General features: G+C 34.3%; 1 protein-coding gene across 2 annotated transcripts in view; it reads right to left on the reverse strand.

Annotated features, from left to right (window-relative positions):
• LOC145672036 (uncharacterized) overlaps positions 1–16,440 on the reverse strand; it is a 202,269-nt gene that overhangs the window by 44,280 nt on the left and 141,549 nt on the right. For both annotated transcript variants that reach the window (XR_014128610.1, XM_081741242.1), the window contains exons 4-5: positions 10,147–10,280; positions 1,837–2,065 (exon numbers count right to left, since the gene is read on the reverse strand). Coding sequence is in view for 1 of the 2 variants with exons in the window: in XM_081741242.1 (XP_081597368.1) it covers positions 1,837–2,065; positions 10,147–10,280 (363 nt within the window). In the remaining variant the exon portion in view is untranslated. The remainder of the gene's footprint in view (positions 1–1,836; positions 2,066–10,146; positions 10,281–16,440) is intronic.

A 16,440-nucleotide genomic window follows, 5' to 3' on the forward strand; every position in this document is an offset into this window, starting at 1 on the left:
TATTAGCATAAACAACTATTTCTACTTTTGCTCCGCTATATTGGATCCTCTATTTTTAATTTTACACATAATATGAAATTCGTACGTACCTCATACTGTTATCAGCTCCGTAACCTTCATTTTATACATTTTCCGCCATATTTGATCCGTCAATTTGAAGAGTACAATTTTATTATCAAATTGGTAATCTGTGACAATGCAAACATCTTTGTACCCAATGCCAGATCCATAATATGAGTCTGTCACTTTTCGGTCCGCCATTTTGAATTTTTCATTTTTGATATCAAATTCGTAATCACCAACCTTGAAAACTTTCATATACACAGTTTTATAACATTTCAAGAACTCGTTCTTATTTTGGCCATCTTTTTCGCTATTCGGACCACTGTTCGACGCGACGTCTGTTGCACGAGACCGGCATATCACGCCGATCATACGGACGAATACGGTAGCCCAAAATAATATAACCTATTTGTATAACCTACACGTATAATTTCATTTATAATGATGATGATTATTGTGATGATGTGGTGTTCTACCCGAATGTCCCTGGGCGAGACGAACCGATGGTGGTTTGCCATTTCCTTCCATGGGATGATTATGACGTCCAGAGGAAGGGGACCTAGAGTTTAACGTGGGATCCAAACCACTTGTGTTCCCACTTGTGAAATCGAACCCGGGACCCCTTGATTGCAAGGTTACGAAATTAATCACTCATCCACCGGGGACACTATTTTATTTATAACTGATTATTTAATAAAATATCTGAGAATTTAATTTGAAAATGAATTTTCCTCTATGGGCTCAACGAGCCCCCTTTTGGTATGCTACGTTATACAAAACAACTTGATATCGTAAGGGTTAAAAGTGTAGTAAAAAGTGCATCGGGAGCACCATATATGACGCTAGAGAGTTTATATTGTCTGTATATGATTTCCTTACGATAGATTATATTGTATCTGGTAATGAACATTATATCAGTAATATTATTTCTACCTTATCACTTTATTTACAGGTGTGATAGTTTAGTTTCTTGGTTGTTACTCTTTCTTTGGGAATTAGTAAGTTTTAAGGTGGATAACTAGGTGTTCTCGGTGCTATTCTAAACGCTGCTTGTATCGTGTGGCGTTGCCAGATAGTGTCGAGTATTTACTTATGCCAGATGTTATCATGGAATTCTGCTTGGATACTTACTGGAGAAATTAATTTTCGATCCTTACCGGAATTCACAGCTAAGTTTCGCTTCTCGAACTGCAGCACTGCAACCTAGGAATTTCCGTATTCTGACTACCAAAGTAAATGTACAAATTTGGCAACAACGCATTATTGCGTTCTGCGCAAGTTTCTTCTCAAAATGTATTTCCTTAAATGTAAAGTAATATTTAAATAAAATGTGAAACAACACGAGAAACGGTCAAACAATATATCTATTTCATAAGATTGTTACTTTAGCACACTTTACACATACAAATAAACATTTCATAAAAATGAGTACTTCTAGTAAGGTCTAACGGCAAGCACCATCTTGTGTGTTCATTGTAAAACGAATCAAATATTTTCTTTTATTTGTTACCTTTTTCGATATCAGAAGACACAACCAAATAAATTATTGCCTTGTTTTGTAGCTGAAACATAACTCTTATCTTATAGTACAAAATTTATAATATGTAACGTTTCATTGCGCAGTAGTTAAGGGAATGAGCTAAAATATGTAATGACTTCCGGGTGGTGATCCACCTTAATTACAAATATTAGAAATCTATCTTCAATTTCATAATTTGTACCTGAATTGTTAGAAATTTAATATTCTATTCAGAATGAAGAAATAAATCTTACCTGCACTGCTATGATTTCCAGAATACAACTTCTGATTGTTGGCACGAGTTTGATGAACTTTGAGAATGGAACTTTCTTTTATATATCCTGCGACACTTCCTATGCATTGGATTTCCATGTGAGGAACAAAATGGTCGCTTTTCACTACTACTTTTATTCCGAGAACAGTTGTGGTAAGGTTTTCGTTATCAGTGTCGTTCACATAGTAGACGTTTTCACTGTTGGTAATCTGAAAGAACAAGTTCCAAAAACTGCTGAAACACTTTGAAAAGTTTGTTTTCTACAGGGTAGGGAAGAAAAATCTGATGGATTTCGAATTCTTACTGTTAGTACAACGCTGTATTTTTTAACAAACGAACAGACAAAAACATTTATCTATTTTGTTTTTGTATTCAATGAAGTGTATCTATAAATCATAAGTAAAACTGGATAAAGAAGCATTCTTCATGTTTTAAAAATGACGTCATCCAAATGAGAATTGTTGTTGCCTTGCGCAGATCAACTGGAAAAATTGGTGGAATGAGAAAGTAGGAGGAAATCCACGGACACAATGTTATCTACCACAAACCTACTTGCCTGGATATCGAAACGGGGATCCCATACAGCAGAGCTAAGCGCTCTACCACTTAGCCATCGTTGCCCCCCCCCCCTCGTCCCACACATAAAAGACGTCGATGGCTATTGTGAGACGAATGTCTCCCGATTTCCTCGTCTCTCAACGAGGGAACATGGCAGGGTCACCACACTCAACTGTTCCATTGAATTGCGATTATTTTCAACTAGCAGCGTTCACCCCGCTTCGCTGGGGTCACCCCGGAACGCAATAAACTTTGTTACTTAGATAATTTTTACTTTTTCGCTTTCAAGTGATATGATAAAAACCATAGAAGATTGCAGTAAATGTTAACATTATATCGCCTGTCATTTATGTTAACCCGCCGAGTGACACGGTCATGTGGGTTGCATATAAATACGGTTAGATTTAGCTATGATGAACTAACAAAGGATCTGTACGTTATGGACACTTGAATGGTCAATTATCTCAAGACACTGGTAATTGAAAATTAAAGTGATATGATAAAAACCATCTAGGGTCCAAATCTTAATAACCCCCCAAAAATGAAAGAAATTGGTTCAGCCGTATTAGCGTGATGAGCTAACAAAGGATTTGTACGTTCTCTTTTATATATATAGATGTGGTTACTTAATAGAAAAAGTTTTCATGAAGAAGCCACACAATACAGAACTGAGAGACATAAGTCGTAGGGAAATTATGACAATTCTACAAGATATGGTTTACCATGCGTGGGTACGTTCGCAAGAATTATTTTCATGTGGATGACGTCGGTTTTAAAACATTGACTATTCTTATATATTTGTTTAAATGATTCATAAATAACATGTCATTAGTGACAGGCAAAAAGAAAATGTTTTGTTTCAAATTACAACTTTGTACAGTAAGCGACAAAAGTTATTTCCGTTTCATGAAATTATTTTCTTAAATAGCTACAGAAAGGAAGGATAATTTGAGTACAGTTTTCAATAAATTAAAAAAGAATGTAATTTTCTGTTCATTCGCCATACCACCGTTATTCCCAAAACAAATTTTACCAAACGAAAATACCTTTCTTCGCTGACTGTACTATGCTGTCAAAAAAGTGTTAGACTTTCGCGCCGGACCCTGTATGTACGGCATATTATTAAGCATATAAAAGATTAGTTGTACAACAATGTTAGTGTTTAATGAGAAAAAAATCTTCTCCAAAGATGATACTTAAACCAATTGATAGATCTTCCTGAGCTGAACAAAATGTTGTATGTGACTATGCGTAGTTTTCGAGAAAGTGAAAAAATATATTTAATTTGTATACTTAAACACTGCTGCTGGACGGGAACTATGACATTTCCTGTGGTGAAGCTGATAATTAAACACAAGATGTGATCAAAACCTACGGTGAATGTAGTGCCATCTGCCGACGTTGTATCCATTTCAGCTAGTAATCCTGGTAGCCTAAACCTTTGGTACAGTCACTGTCGAGTTTGAACAAGTTAGCACATGTTAGTTGGCTTCCAGAGCAGTGTTGCCACACCTGGTACAATTGTACCAAATTCAGCCCTTTCTGTCATTCATCGGCCCGCTGGTACCACACTGGCATTTTCAGCTTCTTTTGTGAAAAAGTTGTTACAATTCTACTCAATTCAGCACCATTTAACAAATACTTGTCACATTTTCAAAAGTGTCAGTAAGACTTTTCTTACACCTCACATTACCTATAGTGTTGGACTCTTAAAAATGCTGTTGAATATTCATTCTGTGACGTTGCACCGCTGAAAATTCGTACCTCGAACTTTACCTGGAAACAAATGACGCTAGATAGGGGCATCCGCGCCGTGTATGAAGGACACGAGAAAAAAGTAGTGTAGTTTAAATTTTAGGTTGAAGTTTTTTCTTTAAAAAAGAGCACACACACACGTTGAATTAAGTGTTGAATATTCTGAAGAAGACCAGCGTGTGCTCAAGTAACTCTATGATTTATGTGTCGTTAAGATTCTACATCAAAACGATAATAGCACGAAAAAATACATTGACATAGTTGCCGGCTTACCGGGCTATCTTGTTTAGTAGTGACGTCATATTGAGGGGGGGGGTGTTCTAGAACGTTACCTCTTTTATTTCCGTGTTATAAAGCCATGTATTACACTGGTATAAAATAACGAACTCAGCCCTTTTGGTTTTAATTTGGTACTGTTTTTCAGCTTACTCTGGGGTTAGGACCGTGGCAACACTGTTCCAGAGGCAGAAGCGTGAGGATGTATTAAGGGTTTCTGTTGCGCGCCCGCTGCAAAAAAGGTGCCAAAGAAGCTAACGAAATGCCAAAATCAGTGTTTGGCGATGTAGTGATGGCATTGAAGACTGTTTAGAAGTGGTATAAGCGATTCAAAAGCGGAAAGGAGTCGGTTGAAAAAGGGGAACAGATCGAGACGTTCTTCGACATCCAAAGCAGATGAAAACGTTCAAAAAGTGGTACAAATGGTTTGTTCAAACAGGCGAATGACTGTTCAAGAGCTTTCAAAGAATTAAAAATTTCGTATGGGGTTGTGAAAAGCATTTCAATCACCCACTAAATGGGCAAATGGCTTTCTCCTTTGCTACAAAAACGCTCAGTGCCACACCTTGTTTTTGATTCGCGAGTTTTTGGGAAAAAATATTCTTGTCTGTCCACATTCGCTGTGCTCTCCAGATATAGCACCGTCGACTTTTGTCTTTTCTCAGAAATTAAAGCAATGCGTTTTGACACCATTCCGGACATTGAGAGGTCACGACAGAGCAGCTAAACACTCTTCTAAAAGAAGCCTTCCAGATATGCGTCCAGTTATGGATTCAAAGTTGCGATAAGTGCATTGCTAGCCAAGAACAGTACTTTGAAGAAGATTAAATCAAATTCCAGGTAAGCTTATTGCTTTGTTTCTAATAAAATTCCATGTAAGCTTATTGCTTTGTTTCTAATAAAATTCCATGTAAGCTTATTGCTTTGTTTCTACTAAATTTTCATGTAAACTTATTGCTTTGTTTCTACTAAATTTTCATGTAAACTTATTGCTTTGTTTCTAATAAAATTCCATGTAAGCTAATTGCTTTGTTTCTAATAAAATTCCATGTAAGCTAATTGCTTTGTTTCTAATAAAATTCCATGTAAGCTAATTGCTTTGTTTCTAATAAAATTCCATGTAAGCTTATTGCTTTGTTTCTAATAAAATTCCATGTAAGCTTATTGCTTTGTTTCTAATAAAATTCCATGTAAGCTAATTGCTTTGTTTCTAATAAAATTCCATGTAAGCTTATTGCTTTGTTTCTAATAAAATTCCATGTAAGCTTATTGCTTTGTTTCTACTAAATTTTCATATAAGCTTATTGCTTTGTTTCTAATAAAATTCCATGTAAACTTATTGCTTTGTTTCTAATAAAATTCCATGTAAGCTTATTGCTTTGTTTCTAATAAAATTCCATGTAAGCTAATTGCTTTGTTTCTAATAAAATTCCATGTAAGCTTATTGCTATGTTTCTAATAAAATTCCATGTAAGCTTATTGCTTTGTTTCTAATAAAATTCCATGTAAGCTTATTGCTTTGTTTCTAATAAATTTCCATGTAAGCTTATTGCTTTGTTTCTAATAAAATTCCATGTAAGCTTATTGCTTTGTTTCTAATAAATTTCCATGTAAACTTATTGCTTTGTTTCTAATAAATTTCCATGTAAGCTTATTGCTTTGTTTCTAATAAATTTCCATGTAAGCTTATTGCTTTGTTTCTAATAAATTTCCATGTAAGCTTATTGCTTTGTTTCTAATAAAATTCCATGTAAGTTTATTGCTTTGTTTCTAATAAAATTCCATGTAAGTTTATTGCTTTGTTTCTAATAAAATTCCATGTAAGTTTATTGCTTTGTTTCTAATAAAATTCCATGTAAGCTTATTGCTTTGTTTCTAATAAATTTTCATGTAAGCTTATTGCTTTGTTTCTATAAATTTCCATGTAAGCTTATTGCTTTGTTTCTAATAAATTTTCATGTAAGCTTATTGCTTTGTTTCTAATAAATTTCCATGTAAGCTTATTGCTTTGTTTCTAATAAATTTCCATATAAACTTATTGCTTTGTTTCTAATAAATTTCCATATAAACTTATTGCTTTGTTTCTAATAAATTTCCATATAAACTTATTGCTTTGTTTCTAATAAATTTCCATGTAAGCTTATTTCTTTGTTTCTAATAAATTTTCATGTAAACTTATTGCTTTGTTTCTAATAAAATTCCATGTAAACTTATTGCTTTGTTTCTAATAAATTTCCATGTAAGCTTATTGCTTTGTTTCTAATAAATTTTCATGTAAGCTTATTACTTTGTTTCTAATAAATTTTCATATAAGCTTATTGCTTTGTTTCTAATAAATTTCCATATAAACTTATTGCTTTGTTTCTAATAAAATTCCATGTAAGCTTATTTGCTTTGTTTCTAATAAATTTCCATGTATGCTTATTGCTTTGTTTCTAATAAAATTCCATGTATGCTTATTGCTTTGTTTCTAATAAAATTCCATGTAAACTTATTGCTTTGTTTCTAATAAAATTATATACCTTATTTTTAACCACATCCTATATACCTAATTAAGGTCCTCGCTATGACACTAGCAACTCTTCACATTGGTCTAATGGCTATCGCGTGAATTTCACAATTACTTTGCTTTCATTAGCCATACGTATTCTTTGTCTTAAAGAAGACAACCGTTGGATGTTAAATTAAATTTCATATTCACAAAACTAGCAACATAACAGTACAAAGAGTATGGTTGATGAGAAATGGATTAAAATTGTTATTAATTCTTATATTTTAATTTCCATTTAACTAAAATATTGTCCTAATATAAGACAAATATCAATCGATACATCATATTGAGTTCAACGAGAAAACATGAGAGTTTGAAATTTTCATGCGTAGGTTTTAAGAAAATCGAAACAAAAAAAAGTTTTGTCACACCAAAATGTTTTCTAATTTGTTGGTATTTTTTTTTAAATAAAAATAACTGACAATTTTTATTTTGCTGAAACAAAGTGTTATTTACTAATTTACTGCAGGCTGCTTTCGAAGTGTGGGTATGGAGAAGAATGTGGAAAATTAGCTGGGTCGGGCGGAAAAGGAATCAGAGCGTATTAGGAATGGCGGGAAGAAAATAACAATTTTAAGTATTATTAAGAAAAGGAAAAGAAACTAGTTGGAACGTTGGATAAGTAGGAACTGTATCATGAGGGATGTGTTAGAGGGTACGGTGGCAGGAAAGAGAGGGAAGAGGTGAAGGAGATTACAATTAATGGACGATATTAAAACAAAGAAAATCGTACGTGAAAACGAAGAGGTTAGCGGAAGACCGTAGAGCATGGAAGCTCCTGAGCTGCGGCAAGTGACCTGCCAATAATAGCACAATATCAATGATGATGATGATGATATAGGCTGTATGTAGTGACTTACACCCTTAACTAGTAAATTGTTTGTATTTGCCTAACGGTGAAGCGCATACTACTTATAATTAAATTTAGTTAAAATTTATTATTTTTTTAAAAAGAAAATATCCCGTTTTCTTTTTATATCAATTGGCTTAGCAGTGGTGTGCACGAGACACTGTTTTACTATTTGCTTTACCCCTTAAACGAGATTAATTCGTATGTCATTTTACATGTAGAATTATTGAAACTTGAAAAATAATGAAATGAAACGAAATAACGCTTGTATTTTAAATTACAGGTCAGCATAATCTTGCAGCAAGAAAAATTTGACGTCATTTAAATGTCGGACCTAATGCATTTTTAGTTGAGTACATATAAATCACGGTGGTGAAATCTTGTCTATTAGTGCCGTAAGAAATTGCTTTTGGGTCCCGGTGTAGAAATCGCTCTCGCCACCCGAACAACTGAGTTCATATCAATTCAGGAGGGTTTTTTAAGGACTCCAACTCATGAGTTAGTCCTGGTGCAGAAGGGTACTTCATTCCACCTCCAAGCTACTTCAAAGATATAACTAGAGACCGGATATTTAGGCATTAAAAACCTAGAAAATAGGCAGGCAAATAGGCACTTAAAATTTAAAAAAATAGGCAGTAAAATAGGCACTAAAGTGTAACTCGAAATAACGAAGAGAAATATTCAATACAATTAAAAAAATAAATTCAAGTCATAGATGTTGTTCAAAGAATATAGAAACATACTTGTTTGTTAATATTTTTAATGTATGTATAAAAAAGAAGGTTCCATGTATATTTTGTAAATACATTCTATACAGCGCTTTATCACTACATATAACAGTCCAAATTCTATACATTTTAATCAGTACACACAACAGTCCAAAGTTTTAAAGCACTTTATTAGTACACATAGCAGTCCAAAGTTTTATTGCATCTTATTACTACAAACACCACTTCTTTCTCAAAGAGGCAGAATCCTTTCTTGAGATACTAAAGAGAGTTATTTCTATTTATGTAATTTTGAAAGACATCGACAAAAATTCTGTACAGAAGTGTAAAATCACATATTCTTAATAGCCAGATATAACTTCTTCTAAAGAGCGATAATTTGTAAATATATTATTAAGTGGGAACATTTAGTGCTGATTTCGAAGAAAATGCATAAAATAGGCAACATTAGGCACTAAAGCAATTATTTAGGCAGGAAGGGGCCAAATAGGCAAAAGAGGCAAAATAAAATTGGCTTAAATTGAAACTATGACAACCTATAAAAACTTTAAAACGTTATTTTTGACCATATCTTTAATATTAAAGAATAGGCATTTTGCCTAACATCCGGTCTCTAGATATAACACTTAATGATACAAACCATAACAACGCCCCCTTGAATTGATTTGTATATAAATTATTCCTTGGTTGGATCTATGGGACTTTCAATCCTCGTGGCCCCTTGCTGCACCAAAAGGTGGCAATCTCCGTCTGTGAACGAGAAGGAAAAATACAGAAATAAAGGAAGAAAACAAAAGCGGAAAGAAGAAAAAAGAGAGAGAACAGCGATTGAAGAGCTATATGAAAGACAAAATATTTAAGAAAAGAACCAAATTAACGTTTAGGCCTAATTTATTGAGTAACAATGATTTCTTTTAACTCTAAGAGCCTCAAAGCCGATTTCGTCGTCATGGAAGGCCACTTCCTCTGGTGTAGAGATATTCAGGACTGCAGTATTCATAACAATTAATTCAGATTACAGTATAAAATTCTTTGATTTCTCAGGAATTATCCTTTATTTAGTTACCAAAGCAGAAATTACTGTAAATTTGACTGTGTTTTGGTGGCCTAGGGACAATGCCCCGGGCTGCCTCTAAAAAAAATCGTAAAATGAAATAAGTATGTCGCAGCTTAACATAAAATTCCTGTGAATTTCGTTTCGTAAGAAATTATGTGGGATCATGCTCCCGCTTCTACAGGGTCTGTTGGTTACAACGTCGTCAGCCAACAACTCTAATTGGCTTGCGAAAGTCATATTCGAATTAGAGTTTAATCCCATGTACTTTTAGTAGGCCAATAATGACTAGTCAGTCAAAGCGTAAGATGTGCTGCGAGGAATATCACACTGTCAGGTATTTTGCCCAATTTGACCCTCTCTTATAATTACAAATTGTCTTTTTTATTCTCCGTTGGTCCTTTAACTGTCCTGATCAAGAAAACTAGAACAGATGAAAGTTAACTATTGTGTGGCGTGTTGATAAGAAAATAGAAACAAAATATAAGTTATAAATTGTGTGAACAAATATCACTTACATTTTTTCCGTTAATGAGCCACCAGAGCTCTGTTATCGGATTCGACTTTTGTGACGTGCAGTTGCCTGTGACAGTGTCATTAATGGAGTAATGCTCATCAATACCGTTAATAGTTGGGGACATCTTCGGAACAGCTGAAAAATAAATATTCACAAAGGAAATTAAACATTTACGTGCCTTGTGGTAACATAAAGTGTTGAGATGTTCAGGCAATCATTGTACATATAACATTAAAAAAATGGCGTACTTTTATTTGTCTAATAGTAGTAAGCAAACATTCTAGCTGGGTAATTCAGAACCTTGATTAAAAAAAAAAAAAAAAAAAAAAAATGGAAAGATGATGCTCTTGAACGAATGTACCCATAACCATTCTGCTACCCGGGTAGTTATCCTCAGTTATTATGTAACCAGCATAACAAATTGACTAGTAGATGTAATGTTGGTTGCATGGATGACAGGCGTTTTAGAAACTGCCAGAAACTTAAATAGAACTTGACTTTCGAAAATCTCCGGAGCCAAAATTCGAAAAGAAAAGAAAAAAAAGTATCGTGTCCGCTTACATCTTGTGAAGATGTACCTGTGTACATACTGCCACTGGTTCTCAACCTAATTCCTATCACGACCCCATTTTATCATATCCTCTTTCTAGCGATCACCTTATAAGTTCTAGTTTGTGGGATATCTAATATACCTGCGTAGAATCGCACGATATCCATTTAGTATATCTATAATAGTAAAATCCATTTTTTTGTATATAGTGGTTACAGTAACAATAACATATTCCCTACGATGAAAGTGCTGGTTCAAGATGCATATTAAATCCGTTCATTGAAGAGGCCATCAAAGTAGCTGATCTAAGTCCATGATTTCTTGACCAACTAATAGTGCGATAACTATTTTTTTTTTTTTTTTTTTGTAATTAAGACTTGGACAAATTCTGGCTGAAGAAGAGAGAAGAATATCCTGGTCTGGCATCTGTTACTTTAAAAGTAATAATCTTTAAAAGTAATAATTTCATATCCTATAAATACATCTTACCTGTGTGAAAGTGGGTTTTGTTCTATGTTAAGCATTAAAACAGACAAGAAGTCTCTTATCAATTGAAAATAACTTGATAATGTGCGTGACGAAAATTGAACCGGACATTGCCGCACTAGTGAAATCACACCATGCTCAGGTATCTCATTAGTTTTCAATTTCAATTGTATTTCAATATGCAGGATTTGTTCCTTTTGTATTTTTCTGGTATTTCAATATGCAGTTCTCTTTAGTTTCATATCGTACCTTTTTCATTTAATTTTTTTAATAGTTCTGCACCTGTTGAAAATGCTTAGTAGACCTATTCTTTGTTGTTCTTAACAGTATGTACAAAAATAAAAAAAATATGCCTATCAGGAAACAACATTCAAATTAATATTTAAAAAAAATATTTCCTGGTATTAGATTCTAATTGAATGGGTGAGTTGAAAACGGAACACATTCCAAAAACCTCAACTTTCAAACACTGGATGGAAACATGAACACATTCCAGAAATATGTTCGATTTTTCTCTCATACGTTCTCGGAGACTTCAGTAAAGAGGACCTAAAATTAAAGAATGCGTTCCTTGTTCCTCTCAAGCGGTGTAGGCACATATAAAATGAATATAACCATGCCAGTTTAGCTTGCCTATTTTCTGGAATGTGTACCTTTTTCAACTCACTCATTCAATTATATTTATCTCTTCTGCTTATCCTCGTGACCTCCAGGTTGAGAAACCTTGCATTATGCTATTAATATTCAAGAAAGATGCAAGAGAAATGGAGGAATTATATTAAGTTTTCAGTGTTTCAGTTAACCACTAAACTATTCGTACTTTCTTTATCCAACATGGGTAATTTAGCGTCAAGTACTAGTACTTACTACAGCAAGTATGTGCTAGAATATTTTTCAGAATGTTGGTAGCACTGCTTCGTTTCGTCACATATGTTCAGATCTTAGGAATTCAATTTAACATACTTATTGTATCATTTTTTTCTGCTATTTGTTTTATCGCCGTCATCGACACAAAAAAAATATCCATATACTTTTTTTTAAATTTTCAACCGCATTCAGTGTTTGTTTTGACGTAGAGACAATAACTACGAGATATATATTAGAGTGGTTTATACTTTGTTGAGAAAACACCGTACTGTGCTAAATAGAATGATGACTGGCGACTCGTATTTCCTACGCCCCCTTCTCCTTTCGTTCTCTGTCATTTTCTGCTAGCAGAGGGCTTCTAAGCTTGTTTTTGTTTTTCGATGTCCAATGAAAACGTATTTACCACCCTCGACGAGGCGGTGGTATTATTAGTGTGGTGCTGGTAGTATTAAATGATATTTTATCCAAATGATTCATTATCTTCTTTTATTTTGGTTATAGACACAGTGAGTAGGTGAAGAAATTGTGGCTTCTGTTTAAGGATTGAAGACGTCTCTACGTCTAAAGAATCTAGAGGTTGTGGATTGTTCTACTCTAAGGGGTCTCGAAGCTGTGCTCAATTCATGAGTGGTTTGCTATAAAACCGTATGTCTTCTTGTACTTCGATGATAATTGTCACTCTCCTTCCATTAACTATGTTCGTTAGGGTTTCGTAGTCATTATTCATGCATGAATATCAAAGCATTCATATATGAGCAATAGCTTGAAAATTTCATTTTTGAAATAGAATAAGACAAACGGGTTGTGTTATGTGATTATTTTTATGTTGAAAGGAGGTGTATTTTATGAACAGAATGCTTTGCTGATTTGTTGTGATTTAATCGTACAGTGGAAGATGTGTCTAGCCAGAGAGATACTACGTTTAAGACGGTGTTATCTAATAGGCTATTTGTGACCCAGTTGATTATTTGTGTAGTTGCTGTATGTATTGTGTGTTCGACTATTTCTTGGATGAACTCTCTTAGATACAATCTTTCATATTCTGCCGCTTTACATGGGTTGGCATCTTCATTTGTTTCTAATGGGAAAGGGGGAATGTTACGTTCAACTAGTAGGGTGTTTACTATACGTTCTTGCATGCGTTATTAGTGTTGGTTTCGAGGACCTAGTTGGTAGGGGTCAAAGGTTGGAGACTGGGTTGATGATGTCTTAATATTTAACTATTGTACTTCTGTCGACTGGTCCTCACAAGGGCCACTGATGTTTCATTTAGGGGTCTAAAATGCTTTCTGTTGGGCTAGTTTAGATGTGTATTAATTACTTGAAATTTGACTGTTATAAGATCTTTGTGAACACTGGCTACTGCCTGTTCGATGACCTAATGTTTTGCAGAATGTTGCACAAAAGTTCTTGTTTCAAAGCAGCTATAATGGAGATTTGTGATGGTCTCCACAACTCCAGCACATTGTACAATTTTTGGCAATGTTCATTACATAAGATTTTTATTACTTAAGTCACAAAAGCATTTATTCCACAAAATTATGGTAACCTTTAACAAATTCATTGCAACTATTAAAACGATCTTTTAATAGTTACTTTTATAATGGTAATAAAACTGTGAGTCTATATTTAAAAAAACATCACTGTTCAAAATTCTTGTTGGAATTGACCATGACCATAGCAGAAACTCAGGAAAACGTCTTTGCCCAGCCCAGTCTTAGACAAACGATCGTTCCTTGAAAAAATTTTAAATTCTGACCAAGTATTAGAGGAAGATATATCCGAAGAAGCATCATAGAGATAAATGCCTTGTCATGTGATGTGATAAGGAATTCCTTTAGCATTTCTTTAGAACGAAATCTGTACAGAGTTCGTCTCTTGGGGACATCTTTCCGAAGCCCAATAAAACTCTTCCTTCCCCCTTCTCTCTCTCTCTCTCTTGAGATCAAATATTAACCACGAACCTCTGAGGCCAATAACTTTTATCCAATAGCTTGTATCTTCCTCTTCGGTTCTTCTTCTTCTTCCCCTTCATCTTTAGCTTTCTTTTTTATAAGCAAGAAACGATGAAGGGGAGATGAAGGAGGATTTTTTTTTTTTTTTTTTTTTTGTAGCGAAACCAAGCTTGTTATACTTTCTCTCTTATTGACTACATCCTAACAATACATTCTAGTTTTTATTACGCTTTTACCTGCCACAGAAAGATTCTTTTTCTCCTTCACGAAAAATATATACATAACATTCTGAATACGAAATGATATATAACACAATGTCACACACACACATACACACACAATAGGGCTTCTTTTAGAAACTGATCATTATAGACATAGTGCTACAATTAGGAAACGAAAAATGAAAATGAAATCTTTAAGTTTTACGTCCCACGGTTAGGCTAAAGGAGACGGTGATGATGAGCAATGAATGAAATCGTGGAATGAAGAAAGTGGGAGGAAACGGGAGAACCCCGAGAAAATCCACGCACACGGTGTTTGTACACCACAAAGTTCACTTGGCGGGAGCCGGGTTTCAACCAGGCACCCCAAACACCAGAGGTAAACGCTCTACCACTGAGCCACCGCGGCCCCGCAATTAGGAAACGAGATGTATTTCTGCAGCGAAGTTAGTTTCGGCACGGAAGTCGTTCTTGCTAGTGATTAGACATGTACAGAAATTTCCAGCTCGGCAGGTGACCAATGTGGTGCGTGACGCAGTTAAGTATATACAGGTGTTGTGATACCTTGTCACCGTTTCAATAATTTAGTAAAGTGAACACCAAGTTCTCTGTGAGCTACATCAGAAATATTTGCGACACTAAACAAAGGGTTTATGAGAGCATTTGCTTTTCTTGTTGCCATGTTTTGAACGGCATAATAATCGGAGAATCTGTGAAAGACAACGAATGCTCAGTCCAAGCAGGTTTTCCAGATTAACAATATTATAGTAAGAACTTAGGATATCATTTTGAGTGACCAACTGAACGTTTCAGGGAAATATCTGAGATCGTGAAGTGAAAGACAAATATGTTTCTCTAATGATAATGCAGGATTTAAAGAAATGGAAGACGTTCATCATCTTGCACAGATTTTCTTCCAACACTGAAGCCCTTATGACATTAAAAAAATGGCAACAAGAAAAAGAGTTGTCAATATAAGTCTTTTTCATACTCTCAAGTATTTCCGTTGGAGTTTTCCCTAAGCACCCTACAGGATTTGATATATACTTTCTGTTCAATTGTTGAAACGGTGACGAGGTATTACAATCCAAGTCTACACTTAGCCGTGTTACACATAACACGAGCAACCAGCCGAGCTGGAAATTTCTACACATGCTCCCAAGATCACACGTAAGAGTCACCATTATGAAAAAGTTTCATGCGGAAACTAAGTTCATCCCAAAAAGTGTTAGTTTTGTTTTATAATTGCCACACTATGTTAATTTTGTCACAAACAGCAGGCCGACCTCTAACTTCAGAAATCTCCATTGCAATGATAAAGCCATTGGTTAATAAATTCCTGTTTAGGTCATGTGTGTTATATAATTTATATATAAATGAAAATGACTAAGTTTGTAACTTAATAACTCTTGAACCAGCTGACCGATCTCGATCAAATTTTCAACACAGATGAGGTTCAAGCCTGGATTGTTATCATTTCGCTTTGACGGTGCAACTAAAAGGATGGGGAGTTATAGATATATATAAAAATGATCGAGAATGACCGATATTAGTGTCGATTCCATAGCTTTCGGAGCTTTATGAGATGAACAACGACACTTCCGGTGCCGTTTAAATCAAAATTCAGGCCTGCTACTTGGGGGAGGAGAAGATACATAAAAATGATCTAAAATGACCGAAATTAATGCCGAATTCATAGTTTTCGGAGTTTCTGAGATGAATAGTGACACTTCGGATGCCGTTTAAATCCAAATTCAGTCGACAGTAGTAATATTTAATTTTACTTCTATAGATTTCTTCTTATTTTCTAATTTTTCATAACATTTTCTTTGTTCTTATTAATTTGAGAGCTCTTCCGTAATATTAGTAAAACAATATTTACTAATGGAACTAATACTAATAGTATTTTTTTTATTTTTACCTAGCGAAGTGGATAATTGACGCTAGTGTTATATAAATCTCAAAAAAAAAAAAGAATCTAAACAAAAAAATGTTGATCAAATGTTATTGTCGTTGCTAGGATATTTTGTGGTTGTCAAGTGAATGTTTATACGCATAGATGATCCTCTTCCATCAGAAGACACCAATAAAGAAATTCTGAGAACAACTGAGTACTTCCGTTCGGATTGATTGTATATACAAGCTCTATATAGCAAACTGGGAAGTTGAAAACACAAATACGTTTCGTTTATTTGTATAAAAATTGTGGATAAGCA

This window comes from Thermobia domestica, chromosome 15 (assembly GCF_964235325.1).
Source record: "Thermobia domestica chromosome 15, izTheDome1.hap1.1, whole genome shotgun sequence".
Taxonomy (NCBI): Eukaryota; Metazoa; Arthropoda; class Insecta; order Zygentoma; family Lepismatidae; genus Thermobia; species Thermobia domestica.